The following is a 15050-nucleotide window of genomic DNA, read 5'->3' as shown; positions in this document are numbered from 1 at the left end:
AGCTGGAGTCAGGATGAGGTGGCTGCGTTCTGGGCCTTGGCATGCTGCCATGAGCTGTGGGAGAGGCCTGGTCAGAACACGGGGCTTCATCTGGAGATGGGCAGGAGTCAGGGGGTGATCGGTGATCGATGGAGCAGAGTGAGCCGGCTCTACTGCACCCCTCCAGCTGCACACTGGGACCCAGGTCTACTGCCCGTGCCCGGGAAGTGGGGAGAGTCAAGACCCACATGGGAGGAATGGGAGACCCTGGTTTCTGCAGACAATCTTGAGAAGCTGAAAAAACCTACCCGAGGGAAGAACTGCAGTCCCCCGTTACCCCCGTCCCACTGCCCAGGAGGATATGACTTGCTGGCTCTGCACGTCATGTGAGCATGCCACTGTGAGTGAGGACGGGAGGTCTGTCTCCTCTCTGCGGGCCGTCCCCTCCCTCATCTCTGCACTGTGAAGAGGCCCCTGCTCATCACGTGGATCCAGGAGAGGCCCCAGCGGCCAGTGCCCTCGCCCACCTGCTCTGTGCCACTGATGGGGGAGGAGGCTCTTCTCAGTCGCAGGTCCCCAGCTTCTCATCCAGAGTTCTCTCCCCTGGTCTCCATTCTCAGTCTCTCTCTGCTTCTCAACGGGGAGTAGACTCTGCCCAGAGACGGAGCATGAAGAAGGGTTCTTGGAGGCTTGGGAACCGCTGTTCTGTGTATAATGTGGGCAGTGAGGGGCCCAAGAAGGGGGAAGCCATAGCCCTAGGGAGGTGTACCCTGGGGAGAACCAGAGACAAGGTGGGACGTAGGAAGTTGTCTGGGGTCACGAGGCAGATTTGCCAGGGAAGGAAGAGGATTTTGGGTTCTGTGAGGGCAGAGTCTTGTGGTCGCCTAGAGCTGCAGGTGGGGAGACAGTGACCCCTTGGTCGCCGCCAGGACTGGGGAGGATGGATGAGCATGACATCCACTCTCGGACTTCCCATCCTGACCACAACGAAATGACGCATCGCAGAGGTCGGGGATGTGCCACGGAAGAGGAACCCAGCTTGTTCCTGCTCTGTGGATGGGCGTGTGAGACTGAGAGAGAATCTGCTGTGGGTTGGGCGAGGAGGGTCAGCCTCCCCGATCGAGGGGCCCGGCACGTGTCTAGTCGCTGGACTGAGAGGAGCTGAGGGCAGCGGGTCCTTGCCCTGGACCAGCCGTGTTGCCCTCCCCCTAAGCTTCCTGCCTCCTGACCTCTGGACCATCTGACCTGACCCAGGACGGGACCAGGAAGCAGAGAGGCCCAGAGGAGCAGAAGTGGGTACTGGGAGGCACTCGTCTGAGGAGGTTCGATTTTGTCCCGGCCCAGGGCCTGGCGCTGCTGCAGGTGACATCCCTCCTGGGGAAATGACCCCGAGGGGCAGGGCCGGGTGGCTGCCTTCAGCTCTGCTGCTGCTCCAGCTCCCAGGTGAGTGGCTCAGCCCTTCCTAGGGAGGGGAGGGGCAGCGCTGGAGCTGGGTGAGCAGGGGGAGAGGGGAGAAGTTTCCAGAAGGGGCTGCCACCTGTCTCAGCAACGAGCAGGAGGGTTCAGGGCATGAAGCAGGTGAGCCTGGTCCACTGTGCTGGTGGGAGGGGGCGCCTGTGATGGTCACACCTCAACAGTCACAGTCAGGGATGACCTCTTAGGGCACCACACACACACACACACGCACACACAGAGGTTTTCCCATCCTGGGCTCTTCTGTCTCCGAGGACACCCTCTCCTCTGTGAGGAGGGAGCTCCTCCCCGTCTTCCTCCCCTGGGTCTGAGGAAGCCTCCCTTTCTGCCTTGGCCTCCTCCAGACCCCACCGGTCCTTCAGGGACCCGCATCCGGGGATCTTCTGACCCAGGCCCACCTGATGGAGAGCTGGACCTGGTTGTGTTTTTCAGGCTGTTTGTCCCTGAGCGGCCCCCGCAGAGTGAGGGGCATCGTTGGGGGATCCCTGAGAGTGGAGTGTCGGTACCGGGAGGAATTCATAAACAATACCAAATACTGGTGCAAACACCCATGTGTGTTATTGAGGAAGACGGTGGAGACAACAGAGTCAGAGAGAGAAGTGAGGAGGGGCCGTCTGTCCATCAGAGACCATCCTGCAAGGCTCACCTTCACAGTGACCTTGGAGAACCTCAGAGAAGAGGATGGGGGACTGTACCGGTGTGGAATCGATGTGTTATCTACATTTGACCCCATCTTCGATGTGGAGGTGTCTGTGATCCCAGGTGAGCATCTTCCACCCTCACTCCAGCACCAGGCTGGTCACCCGGACCCTCAGGAAGGAAATGGGACAGAAAGGCTGGGCCAGGATGACCGGGAGGGGGTTGGGCAGTGGGCCTGGCTATGGGTGGTGTCTTGGGCCCACGTTTGTTTGCACACATGCACATCTCTGTCTGTGAGTGGGGCCACCCTAAAGCTACACGTGGACACCGTCAAGGTGGGCATCTTCCTGCTTCATGGGCTGGCGGGCATCCTGCTCTGGGGTCCAGGCTGCCTGCTCTCCTCACAAGGGCACGTCCACTCTCAAGGGGCCCATGTCACTTTCTGGCCTGTGCAGGGTCCTGCCTATGGGGGGCGTGCTCTCACAAGGCCCCACTGCATACAGGCTGGCCTTGAGCCCGGGGCCCTGAGGACCTGAGACGGGCCTGCCCCTGAGCCCAGGGGTGGGACCTGCTCCAGAGCCCGCATCTGCACCGGGCTTCTCCACCACGATCCTGCTTCCAATACATACCCTGCCCTTGTGCTGGACCAGAGGCCACCAGTGACCCTCCAGTGTTCTGAAAGGACCTCCTGGGGCTCTGGGGTTTCTCTTGTAACCCCAAGGAAAGCGCAAAAAGGAACCCCTACTCTGTCCTTCTTGGACTCACCCTGCCCTGCAAGGCTGACCCTCTCTGTCCCTCTTGCTTTCTACTTGGCATTGACCGTGCTCACCTGCCCAGGGTGCATCTGGAGGGGTGGGGGGAGGGGAGCCCAGGGTGCTGGTCAGGCCTGGGTGAGGCCATGGGGAGCAGTGGACACGCACATCTGACCAGATGGCCTGAGTGACCTTGACTCTGTGAGTCACAGCCACACAGGGACAGAGTGTGGGACCCGGGGAAGGAAACGGGGCCTGCCTTCTGCTTTGCCCACACCCCTGCTACAGCCACCGGCCCCGAGAGGTCCACAGGCTCCCCCGGCTCTCCCACGAGCCTGCCAGTGCCCACCTGGAGCACCGCATCTGGTCAGGAGACCCCCGATCCCGTCCAAGCTCCTCGGTAAGGGGCCCAAGTCCCAGGACATTGGCACCTGGGTGGCTTCTCCTCTGGGTGAGGGGACAGGTGGGGGGATTTGGGTCTTCCGTCTCTGGGCCCCTCGTTTATTCCCACACCGGACTGCAAAGGTCCTACTGTGTGCCTGGGGCTCTGCCGTGGATGCAGGTAAGACCCCCCAGGCAGGATCCGGCTCTGATGAGAGTTGTGCTGTAAGGGGGAGGTCACGCCCTGACCAGTCCACACAGAGTTCCTATGTAAATATGGTGGTTTGTGATGAATACTATGGAGAGATACCAGCCGCTGGGGTTCGGTGAGAGTGTTTGTGGGAAGGTGATTAGATTTGCTATTTAATACATGATAATCAGGGACGCCTGGCTGAATCATTTGAGGAGACACCTGCAGGATTTGAGGACCCTGGCATTCAGGGTTCCAGTCAGAGAGAAAAGTGAGTGCAAATGTCCCACAGAAGGAGCCTTCAGGACCCCGGCCCAGGGCGGGGAGGAAGCAGGTTCCCTGGGCATTGGTGGCCGCTGCACTCTGTCCCCTGCCTCCCCCCAGCCCTGGTCATTGGTGCCCTCCTGTTGAAGGCCCCAGGGTTGGAGGGCAGAGAGAACGAAGGTGGTCATTTATTCATCCATCAACTACCATGCACTTTTTTTTTTACTTTGACTTTTCACCATAAAACTTTTCTATTTAATTTTTATTTTATATTAGATTACAAAGTATAGAGTATATCACAACTTTTAAAAATTAATTTATTTTTTAATTGAGGGTAATTGTTTTACAGAATTGTATTGGTTTCTGCTGAACACCAACATCTATCAGCCATGATTATTAGAGTATTACAGAAACTTTTAAGTATTGACCTTTGGAGATACGTCATAGATGCTAAGTCATGTCCAATACTTTGCGACTCCATGGACTGTAGACTAGCAGGCTTCTCTGCCCATGGACTTTTCCAGGCAAGAATACTGGAGTGGGTGCAATTTCTTAATTCAGAGGATCTCCCTGACCTAGGGATCGAACCCACGTCTCTTAGACCTTGGGTCTTTGGAGGTATCAGGCTGGTACCAGTTTCTCCCTGTGAATAAAGCAGTCCCTTTCTTTTTGGGAAATCTGTTTACAGGAGAGCGGACATCACACAAAAAAGCCTACTACTGATTACTATACTCTGGAAAGGCTAACCTCACATGTGGAGGGCCTTGGAAAAAATCCTTCTTCTTCCCAGATCCCTCCAGGATCCCTGGTCTCCCTCATGTGATTCTCACGGCCCCGTCCACCCTCATGCTCACAGTCCTAATTCTCAAGGGCTATTAATAAGCAGAGACAAGCCAGCAGAGGGCCTTAGGGTGGGCTGCCCTCTCCGGGGGTGATGCTTACGTGGATGGTCCTGGACTCAGGGCACAGGGACGGGGGTGGGGAGAGATGTGGGACCTGGGTCCCCACTAAGGATGCTGCTCCCTGTCTGTCCCCATGTCCCCCACAGGCCCCTGCTGGGCAGTGCCCACTTCCTGCTCCTGGTCTTCCTGAAGGTGCCCCTGCTCCTGGGCATGCTCGGTGCTGTCCTCTGGTTCCACAGGCCTCTGAGGAGCTCTGCGGACCGGCGGAGGCAGTCCATTTACAGGAACCAGTAGCCCCCATGTTCATCGCATCCTCTTCAATGATGCAGTCTGACCGCTGGATGGAAATGACCCTCTGTCCAGCTGTCCTATATCACACTCCACCTCTCTCTCAGAACTTCTTTGTAACTTTTTTCCTAGAACATGGTTCTCATACATCCTAAATGTAACCTACTCAATAGGGTCTTCTGAACTGTAACTGCAGAGCAACGTTGAGGACGTACCTTCTGGTTAACTCACAGAGCATCGCTCATTTACGGATCTCTCGGGCGCTCTCCCTGAAGTCTTCATCCCCAGGAGTGTGCAAGCTTTCCTTTGGATATGTTTTGATGGATCCGGGCAGTTCCATGGTCTCCCCCACCATCTGCGTTACCACAATCCCTCACCTTCCACAGGGCTCGGATCCACCGTGGGGAATCTTCCAGTTGCTGAATCCATCTAATTAATTATGCATTCTGAAGCTCAGGAAATACCAATGCAGAAAGTTCATGAGTCCTTTGGGCCCACTGAGACTGAGTTCTGAGTCAAGATTCCATTGTTCACAAACCTTCATAAGCCTCTGCTCTGTCTAATGGACCAAAGAGTCATGTTGGGCTTCTCCAATTGGTGTCAGTTCAGAACAGAACCCAGAGTTGCCTGAAAAATTGGTTATTCCCTCCTCATGCCCAGTCAGACTGGTTAGTGTGTTCAGGTCCTTTGTGATGGCTGGTAGAACAGTAAGAGTACTCAGTTTATGCAACATAACAGAGTCCTTCCTTCCTCCTGTTCAAGAGTAACTGAAACCCTTTCACACCTCATCATCCAAGGCCTGTGGTTTTAGACCTGGTTCAAGTCTGGAAATAGACTGAGGGGCCATGACTGTTTCCTCTGTTCAATAGCCTAGTCTCTCCTACTTACAGCAACAAAGAAAGGCTTGAGTAGGCTGCCCACTGATTTCAGTTCAAGGTGCATCATGATGAACTTGTGGGCAACAAACATCCCCGAAAGGTAGGTTATCGTCATGTCTCGTCCATTTGCAGCAGCTAAGCCCGGGGGAATTTCACCAGCTTTTCACTCAGGAAACGTATAGAGATGAACAAAGTAGCAAGCACTAATTCAGGCAATGGTCCCAACCATGAACAAACAGAAGAAAGAGCTCAGCTTTAAAAAATTGTTTTCCTTGAACATTAAAATTGCTTTCCTGTTCTGGGTCTTTGCTGCTCTGCGGGCTACTCAGTAGTTGTGGTGTGCAGGATTCCCTTGGTGGTGGTGTCCCATTTTGTGCAGCATGGGTTCCAGGGCACAGGAGCCTCAGTAGTTGGGGTTTCCTCGCTCTAGAGCACAGGCCGATCAGTTGTGACAAAAGGCTTAGTTGCTCCATGGCATGTGGGATCTTCCTGGATCAGGGATGGAACCCGTGTCTCCTGCATCAGCAGGCAGATTCTTTACCACTGAGCTGCCAGGGAAGCCCAAGAGCTCGGCTTTATGGCACTCACATACCAGCTGGTTGACACAGATAATTAACAAACACAAGAATACAGGTATGCAGACATGCAGAAATGTCAAAGTCCAAGTAAGGTGAAGAGTATCTTGGAATAACATCAAATCAGGTAAGGTGTTATTGGTGCAGTTGTGAGGGGTGACTTCTGTCAGGCTCCACGAATAGGGTTGTATTTAACTGAGATCAGAAGAAAGAAATGGAGTGAGCCCTGTGGGTATCTGGAGGAAGAGCCTTTGAGCAAAGGGAAGGCCAGGTGAAAATGTCCTGCTGGTGGAGCACTTTCGATGGGGATCCAGGGATGACTAGGGAGCAGATGCCTGCAGGGTTTGGTGGTGCTGTGTTCTTCAAGAATCATGCTCCAATCCTGTTTCCCAGCCTGAGCAGGAAAAGACAGACCAGGACAGGAGAACTCAGTCTTCTGAAAGCAAGGGAGACCTGAGAGAGGCGTTCACCATTGATCCACTCGACAGCCCAGGAGCTGAACTGCAACACGCACATATTGTGGAAAGACTCCAGGCCATGAGGCAGGACGAGGACCCTGCATTCATGGGGTCATAGCCCAGCAGGAGACACACCGGGAACCCCAAATCCCAGGCGTGATGAAAGCCTAGGGGGTGTCATAGGTGCCAAGAGACCATAGATGGGGAGCCAACATAAGCTGGGAGAGTGGATGAGAGTGTCCAGTCAAGGATATTGGTGAGTCAGGCAGGGGAGCAGGGATTCAAGGGTCTGGACCAGGCCGGAAGTGAGTAGGGCAGCAGCCCGGGGTGGATCTGCAACAGGGTGTTGAGGCCGAATGCTGGGCCTTTGGATGCTGCCAAGAGCTATGTGGAGGGAGCCAGTCAGAACACGGGGCTTCGTCCTGGGACGGGCAGGCATCCAACCCTGCTGTGCACTGGGACTCAGGTGTACTGCCTGTGACCAGAACTGAGGAGAGTCAGGATCTGCAGGGGAGCAGTGGGAGACCCTGGGGTGTGCAGACCAGCTTGAGAAACTGGAATAACCTACCTGAGGGTAGGACAGCAGGGCCCCCACCCCCCAGCCCAATACCCAGGAAAATAGGGCTTAAAGGTCCAGCATGGCACTTGGACAAGCCACCATCAGTGAAGGCCGTCTGTCTCCTCTCTGTGGGCCGTCCCCTCCCTCATCTCTGCACTGTGAAGAGGCCCCTGCTCATCAGTGGGGATCCAGGAGAGGCCCCAGCAGCCAGTGCCCTGGGGCCCCTGTTGTACAATCACGCCTCTGTGCCATTGGTTGGGGAGGAGGTTCCTCTCAGCCCCAGGCCCCCAAGTCCTCATCCCTCCACCCAGCATCTTCTCCTCTGACCTCCTGTAGGTTCTCAGTCTCTCTCTGGTTCTCAAAGGGGAGTAGACTCTGTCCAGAGGCAGAGCGTGAAAAGGTTGGGAACCGCTATTCTGAGTCGAATGTAGGCAGCGAGGGGCCCAAGACGGGGGAAGCCACAGTCCGAGTGTGTGTACCCCGGGGAGAACCAGAGCCAAGGTGGAACATAGGAAGTTGTCTGGGGTCATGGGGCGGATTTGCAGGGCAGGAAGTGGACTTAGGGGTCCCACAGGTTGCCTGCGGTCCCTGGTCATGGTGACACAGACCCTGGGTCATCCCCATGAAGGCCAGAGAGGATGGATGAGCATGGCATCCTCATCCGAGTGTCCATCCTGACAGCAGGGAAATGATGTGACACGGAAGCTAAGGCCCCACAGAAGAGGAGCACAGCTTGGTGCTGCTGCCGGAGCGTGTGTGAGACCGAGAGAGGACCTGCTGTGCAGGGTTGGGAGGGGGCAGCCTCCTAGATCGGGGGACCCTGGACGCATCCAGTCGTTGGATTGAGAGAAGCTGAGGGCAGTGGGTCCAAGCACCTGGACCAGCCGTGTGCCCCTCCCCCTAAGCTTCCTGCCCCCTGCCCCCTGAACCACCTGAGCTGACCCGGGACGGGACCAGGAAGCAGAGAGGCCCAGAGAAGCAGAAGTGAGGACTGGAAGTGATTCCTCTGAAGAGGCTCCACCCTGTCCCTGCCCGAGGCCTGGCTGTAGGTGGCATCCCTGTTGGGGAAATGACCCCGAGCGGCAGGGCTGGGTGGCTGCCTTCAGCTCCGCTGCTGCTCCACCTCCCAGGTGATTGGCTCAGCTCTTCCTGGGGGAGGTTGGGGGGCGGGGAGGGGCAGGGCTGGAGCTGGGTGAGCGTGGGACCAGCAGCGGGGGGAAGGGAGAAAGTTCCAGAAGGGGCCGCCGCCTGTCTCAGCAGAGAGCAGGACGGTTCAGGGAGCAAAGCAGGTGAAGCTGGTCCACTGTGCTGTTGGGAGGGAGAGCCTGTGATGGTCACACCCCAACAGTCACAATCAGAGAGGACCTTGGCTCCTCCCAGGAACACACACACAGTTCTTTCCAGCCTGGGCCCTTCCCTTCTCCGTAGACACCCTCTCCTCTTTGAGGAGGGTACGTGTCCCTCCTCAGCCTTCCCTGGGTCTGAGGAAACGTTTGCCTCCTGCCTCCACCTCTTCCAACCCCACGGGCCCCTTGCGGGACCCGCATCCTTGGTGTTCCCAGCCCTGCGCCCCTGGACGAGGAGCTGGTTGTGTTTTCCAGGTTGTTTGTCCCTGAGTGGCCCCAGCAGAGTGACAGGCATCGTGGGAGAATCCCTGAGCGTGGAGTGTAGGTACCAGGAGGAATTCATAGACGACAACAAATTCTGGTGCACATCCCTATGTTTGTGGAAGACTGTGGAGACCAGAGAGTCAGCGAGAGAAGTGAGGAGGGGCCGCGTGTCCATCAGAGACCTGCAAGCCTCACCTTCACAGTGACCTTGGAGAACCTCAGAGAAGAGGATGGGGGACTGTACCGGTGTGGAATCGATGTGTTATCTACATTTGACCCCATCTTCAATGTGGAGGTGTCTGTGATCCCAGGTGAGCATCTTCCACCCTCACTCCAGAGCCAGGCTGGTCACCCGGACCCTCAGGAAGGAAATAGGACAGAAAGGCTGGGCCAGGATGACCGGGAAGGGGTGGGCGGTGGGCCTGGCTATGGGTGGTGTCTTGGGCCCACGTTTGTTTGCACACATGCACATCTCTGTCTGTGAGTGGGGCCACCCTAGAGCTACACATGGACACCGTCAAGGTGGGCATCTTCCTGCTTCACGGGCTGGTGGGCATCCTGCTCTGGGGTCCAGGCTGCCTGCTCTCCTCACAAGGGCATGTCCACTCTCAAGGGGCCTGTGTCTCTTTCTGGCCTGTGCAGGGTTCTGCCTATGGGGGGCGCGCTCTCACAAGGCCCCACTGCATACAGGCTGGCCTTGAGCCCGGGGCCCTGAGGACCTGAGACGGGCTTGCCCCTGAGCCCAGGGGTGGGACCTGCTCCAGAGCCCGCATCTGCACCGGGCTTCTCCACCACGATCCTGCTTCCAATACATACCCTGCCCTTGTGCTGGACCAGAGGCCACCAGTGACCCTCCAGTGTTCTGGAAGGACCTCCTGGGGCTCTGGGGTTTCTCTTGTAACCCCAAGGAAAGAGCAAAAAGGAACCCCTACTCTGTCCCTCTTGGGGCTCGCCCTGCCCTGCCAGGCTGACCCTCTCTGTCCCTCTTGCTTTCTACTTGGCATTGACCATGCTCACCTGCCCAGGGTGCATCTGGAGGGGTTGGGGGAGGGGAGCCCAGGGTGCTGGTCAGGCCTGGGTGAGGCCATGGGGAGCAGTGGACACGCACATCTGACCAGATGGCCTGAGTGACCTTGACTCTGTGAGTCACAGCCACACAGGGACAGAGTGTGGGACCCGGGGAAGGAAACGGGGCCTGCCTTCTGCTTTGCCCGCACCCCTGCTATAGCCACCGGCCCCGAGAGGTCCACAGGCTCCCCAGGCTCTCCCACGAGCCTGCCAGTGCCCACCTGGAGCACTGCATCTGGTCAGGAGACCCCCGATCCTGGCAAACCTCCTCGGTAAGGGGCCCACGTCCCAGGACATTGGCACCTGTGTGGTTTCTCCTCTGGGTGAGGGGACGTTCGGGGATTTGGGTCTTCCATCTCCGGGCCCCTCGTTTATTCCCACACCGGACTGTGAAGGTCCTACTGTGTGCCTGGGGCTCTGCTGTGGATGCAGGTAAGACCACCAAGACAGGACCCTACTCTGAGAGTTGTGCTGTATGGGGGAAGTCACGCCCTGACCAGTCCACACAGAGTTCCTATGTAAATATGGTGGTTTGGGATGGGTACTACGGAGAAATACCAGTCACTGGGGTTTTGGTGAGTGTGTGGGAAGGTGATTAGATTTGCTATTTAATACATGATAATCAGGGACACCTGGCTGATTCCTTTGAGGGGAGACCTGCAGGATCTTGGGAGCCTGGCATTCAGGTTTCTGCACAAATAAGACTCCAGGTAGAGAGAAAAGTGAGTGCAAATGTCCCATAAAAGGAGGCCTCAGGACCCGGTCCAGGGCAGAGCAGGTGGCAGAAGCTCTGGGCATCACTGGCCCCTGCACTGTGGCCCCTGCCCCCCAGGAGCCTGGTCAGACGTGTCATCCTGTTGAAGAACCCCAGCCTCCGGGGGCGGAGAGAGCTCAGGGAGTCATTCGTTCATCCATCAACTACTACCGTCACTTGTTTTTTCTAACGTTCACCGTATGACTTTTTTTAATTTAATTTTATTTCATGTTAGAGTATACGGCAGATGTTTAAGGGCTGGTCTTCAGAGGCATCCAGCTGGTATGAGTTTCTCCCTGTGAATAGAACAGTTCCTTCCTTCATGGAAAATGCTGTTTATAGGAGAGGAGACACGACTGATTACTGTACCCCGGATAGGGTAGCCCCACATGTGGGGGGCCTTGGAAGGAACCCTCCTCCTGCCCAGATCCCGCCAGGATCCCTGGTCCCCCTCACGTGATTCTCACCCTCACGCTCACAGGCCTAATTCTCAAGGGGATTGTTAAGCAGAGAGAAGGGGAGCAGAAGGCCTTAGAGCAGGGCTGCTCTGTCCGGGGGTGATCTTCGTGTGGACTGCCGTGGCCTCAGCTCTGGGGGGCGGGGGTGGAGAGACCAGGGCGTCTCTCTAAGGATGCGGTTCACTGTCCCCGTGTTCCACACAGGCCCCCGCTGGGCAGCGTCCACTTCCTGCTGGGCAGCGCCCACTTCCTGCTGCTGGTCTTCCTGAAGGTGCCCCTGCTCCTGGGCATGCGCGGTGCTGCCCTCTGGGTCCACAGGCCCTTGAGAAGCTGAGAACCAGTGACTTCTGTTGCTATGCCTGCTCAGGGTCACAGCCCCCTCTGGTGGACGGAAATGACTCCTGACCAATAAATTCAGTGCCAGTGTCTCTCTCAGAACACTAGGTGAACTTTTGGGAAACTTTTTCTTGCAATGTATCATACAAACAAAAGAATATACCTAATAAATGCCTACTCTTTAAACCAGGAATACCCTGTAATACTTGAGTGTATACCTTGCAGCTTAAGTAATAGACGTCGTTAAAAATTTTGAAGCCCTAAGTTCCTCCTTTAACTTTGGATTTTACATTCATCATCTCCTTTCTTCATGGTTTTACCATATATATGCACATGATTTTCCAGAGTGTGTATGTATATACACATACAGGTTTGTCAACCCAGCATCTTCTTTGTCAGTTTAATTTAATGTTTGTTTTATAATGGAATAGAGTTGATTTACAATGTTGTGTTAGCTTTAGGTGTACAGTAAAATGATTCTGCTATACATACATATCAGTTCAGTTCTCAGTTCAGTCGCTCAGTCGTGTCCAACTCTTTGCGATCCCATGAATTGCAGCACGTCAGGCTTCCCTGTCCATCACCGACTCCCGGAGTTCACCCAAACTCATGCCCATCGAGTCGGTGATGCCATCCAGCCATCTCATCCTCTGCCGTCCCCTTCTCCTCCTGCCCCCAACTCCTCCCAGCATCAGAGTCTTTTCCAATGAGTCAACTCTTCGCATGAGGTGGCCAAAGTACTGGAGTTTCAGCCTCAGCATCAGTCCTTCCAATGCAGAGTTCCAAAGAATAGCAAGGAGAGATAAGAAAGCCTTCCTCAGCAATCAGTGCAATACATACATACACATATATCCATTTTTTAGATTCTTCTCCCACAGAGGTTGTTCCAGAGTATTGACGAGAGGTCCGGGTGCTATACAGTAGGTCCTTGTCGATTAGCTATTTTATTCAATATATATAGTAGTATGTATATGTTAAGCTCAGACTCCTAATTTATCCTCCCCTCAGAGCATTCATATATTTTTAACAGTCCCCAAGATTACTTTATTTTCATTTTTTCCAGGTATTTTTAGATATAACTGATGCACAGCCTCCATTTCTCCGTGCGTGCACACCATGCCTTCTTCGTCTCTTCATCTGCTGTGATTGCAGTGAACAGTGTGTGGGATTCTTCGAGACCCTGTTTTCACTTCCTTCTGATACACATCTTGAAGTGGGATGGCCAGGTGATATGGTAGTTCTTCTCTTCAGGTTTTGAGGCACCTCCATGCTATTTTCCATAGTGGTAACGATGCACAGAGATTCCCTTTTCTCCACATTCTTGCCAGCACTTGTTAACTGTCGTCTTCTTGGTGATTGCCATTCTACAGACATGAAGCGATTGGCATTTCCTTGGCGGTTAGTGATGTTGACTATCTTTCCATGGACCTGTTGGCCATGAAATAGACACTTTGGAAAACTGTCTACTCAGTTTCTCTGCCGTTTTTCTTTTTGGCCACCCCTCTTGGCTTGTGGGATCTTAGTTCCCCAAGCAGGAACTGAACCCATGCCCTAGGCAGTGAAAGAGTGGAGTGCTCGTCACTGGGCTGCAGAGATGGAATTCCTCACCACAATTTTTAAACTGGATTTTGTGTGTGTGTGTTGAGCTGTATGATTTCTTTATATATTTGAGATATTAACCCCTTATCCAGAAGTATGGTTTGCAAATTTTTTCTCCCATTCTGTAAGTTTCCTTTTCATTTTTGTTGATTGCTTCTTTTACTGTGCATAAGCTTTAAAATTTGATGCAGTCCCACTTATTAATTTTTGCTTTTATTGATTATGCTTTGGGTGTTACATTAAAAAAATCATTGCCAAGACCAATGTCACAGAGCTTTGTCCCTATGTTTGATTTCTGTGTATTCTTGGACTTTTTTCCTAGAGTGTTTATCCTGTTTTATTTGTCTAATTGACTCTGAAAACTGGTACAGCGTTGTTACAGTTTTATTAAAAGTCTTGCTATCTGATAGGACATTACTGCACATTGTTGTCTGACATTAGGAGTCTTTGCAAATATTGGCCCTTCCCTCTTCCATATAAATTTTACAATTAATCAAATTTAAAAGGAAGAATAAACTATGTCGAGAAAAAAAACCCACAAGATTATTTCAACTGAAGCAGAAAAAAAAATTTGATAAAATTTAACACCTTTTCATCATGAAAAACACTCAAGAAACTAGAAATAAAAAGAGAAACTCCAACATATAGCAACCCTGCTAAAACCCGACTCCTTCTAGCTTTATGTGTAGACAATCAAATCACCTATAATAATTTGGAATTTGGTTTCTTCGTTTCCAGTTCTCTTTTCTTTTGTTTCTCGTTCTATTTATTCCATGAGCCAATCAAAGCCTTGAGTCGAAGTCATCCTTATGAACATCCTGGTCTTCCTCCTCCTTTTAAAGGGAAGCCTTTTCATGATTTGCCTTTTTTTCCTTTGGCCGTGCCCTGAGGCTTGCGGGACTTCCCTCATGGCTCAGCTGGTAAAGAATCTGCCTGCAATGTGGGAGACCTGGGTTTGATCCCTGGGTTGGGAAGATCCCCTGGAGGAGGAAAAGAATTCCACAGACTATATAGTCCATGGGGTCGCAAAGAGTCGGACATGACTGAGCGATTTTCACTTTGGCATTGAAAGTATGGAGTCCTACCTACTCGATCCCCAGGGAAGTCCCTACCACTGGTTTTAATGTTTGCAGAATGTTTCCTTATAGATATCTTTCCATTCCTAGCTTCTCAGGAAAAGTACTGGATTTGTATATAATGCTTTGCATGTTGTTGTTCAGTCATCCAGTCGTGTCCAACTCTTTACAACTCCATGGACTGCAGCACACCAGGCCTCCTTGTCCCTCATCACCTCCCGGAGTTCACCCAAGTTTATGTCCATTCAATTGGTGATGCCATCCAACCATTTCATCCTCTGTCACCCCCTTCTTCTGCCCTCAACTTTTCCCAGCATCATGGTCTTTTCCAATGAGTCGGCTCTTTGAATCAGGTGGCCAGAGTATTGAAGCTTCAGCTTCAGCATCAGTCCTTCCAATGAGTATTCAGGGTAATGTGGTTTCTCTCCTTTATTACATTCAGTTCAGTTCAGCTCAGTCCCTCAGTCATGTCCGACTCTTTGAGACCCCATGAACTGCAGCACACCAGACCTCCCTGTCCATCACCAACTCCCGGAGCTTGCTCAAACTCATGTCCATTGAGTTGGTGATGCCATCCAACCATCTCATCCTCTGTCATCCCTTTCTCCTTCCACCTTCAATCTTTCCCAGTATCAGGGTCTTTTCCAATGAGTCAGTTCTTTGCATCAGTGGCCAAAGTATTGGAGTTTCAGCTTCAGCATCAGTCCTTCCAATGAGTATTCAGGACTGATTTCCTTTAGGATGGACTGGTTGGATCTCCTTGCAGTCCAAGGGACTCTCAAGAGTCTTCTCCAACACCACAGTTCAAAAG

At 53.3% G+C, this 15050-nt stretch overlaps 1 protein-coding gene and 1 long non-coding RNA gene across 2 annotated transcripts; both read left to right on the top strand.

The window, feature by feature from the left end:
• The first annotated feature begins 874 nt into the window (after window positions 1–874).
• On the top strand, window positions 875–5530 carry LOC129650772 (CMRF35-like molecule 6). The gene is made up of 5 exons (XM_055579577.1): window positions 875–1422; window positions 1885–2214; window positions 2651–2652; window positions 3056–3243; window positions 4727–5530. The coding sequence occupies exons 1-5, from the start codon at window positions 1362–1364 to the stop codon at window positions 4872–4874; spliced, it is 729 nt and encodes a 242-aa protein (XP_055435552.1). The 5' UTR covers window positions 875–1361; the 3' UTR covers window positions 4875–5530.
• Window positions 5531–9186: 3656 nt separating this feature from the next.
• On the top strand, window positions 9187–13425 carry LOC129651106 (uncharacterized). Its single transcript, XR_008714010.1, has 2 exons — window positions 9187–9259; window positions 12628–13425. It is a non-coding gene; the product is annotated as an uncharacterized LOC129651106 (long non-coding RNA).
• The last annotated feature ends 1625 nt before the right edge of the window (window positions 13426–15050 follow it).

This window comes from Bubalus kerabau, chromosome 4, assembly GCF_029407905.1.
Source record: "Bubalus kerabau isolate K-KA32 ecotype Philippines breed swamp buffalo chromosome 4, PCC_UOA_SB_1v2, whole genome shotgun sequence".
Classification (NCBI taxonomy): Eukaryota; Metazoa; Chordata; class Mammalia; order Artiodactyla; family Bovidae; genus Bubalus; species Bubalus kerabau.
The sequence above is the reverse complement of the archived record's forward strand: the minus strand, read 5'-3'. Positions and strand labels throughout refer to the sequence as shown.

Coding starts and splice junctions, on each gene's coding strand:
- LOC129650772 (XM_055579577.1), top strand. CDS start 1,362: ATGACCCCGAGGGGCAGGGCCGGGTGGCTGCCTTCAGCTCTGCTGCTG. Junction 1,423..1,884: donor GCTGCTGCTCCAGCTCCCAG/GTGAGTGGCTCA, acceptor TGTGTTTTTCAG/GCTGTTTGTCCCTGAGCGGC. Junction 3,244..4,726: donor GATCCCGTCCAAGCTCCTCG/GTAAGGGGCCCA, acceptor TGTCCCCCACAG/GCCCCTGCTGGGCAGTGCCC.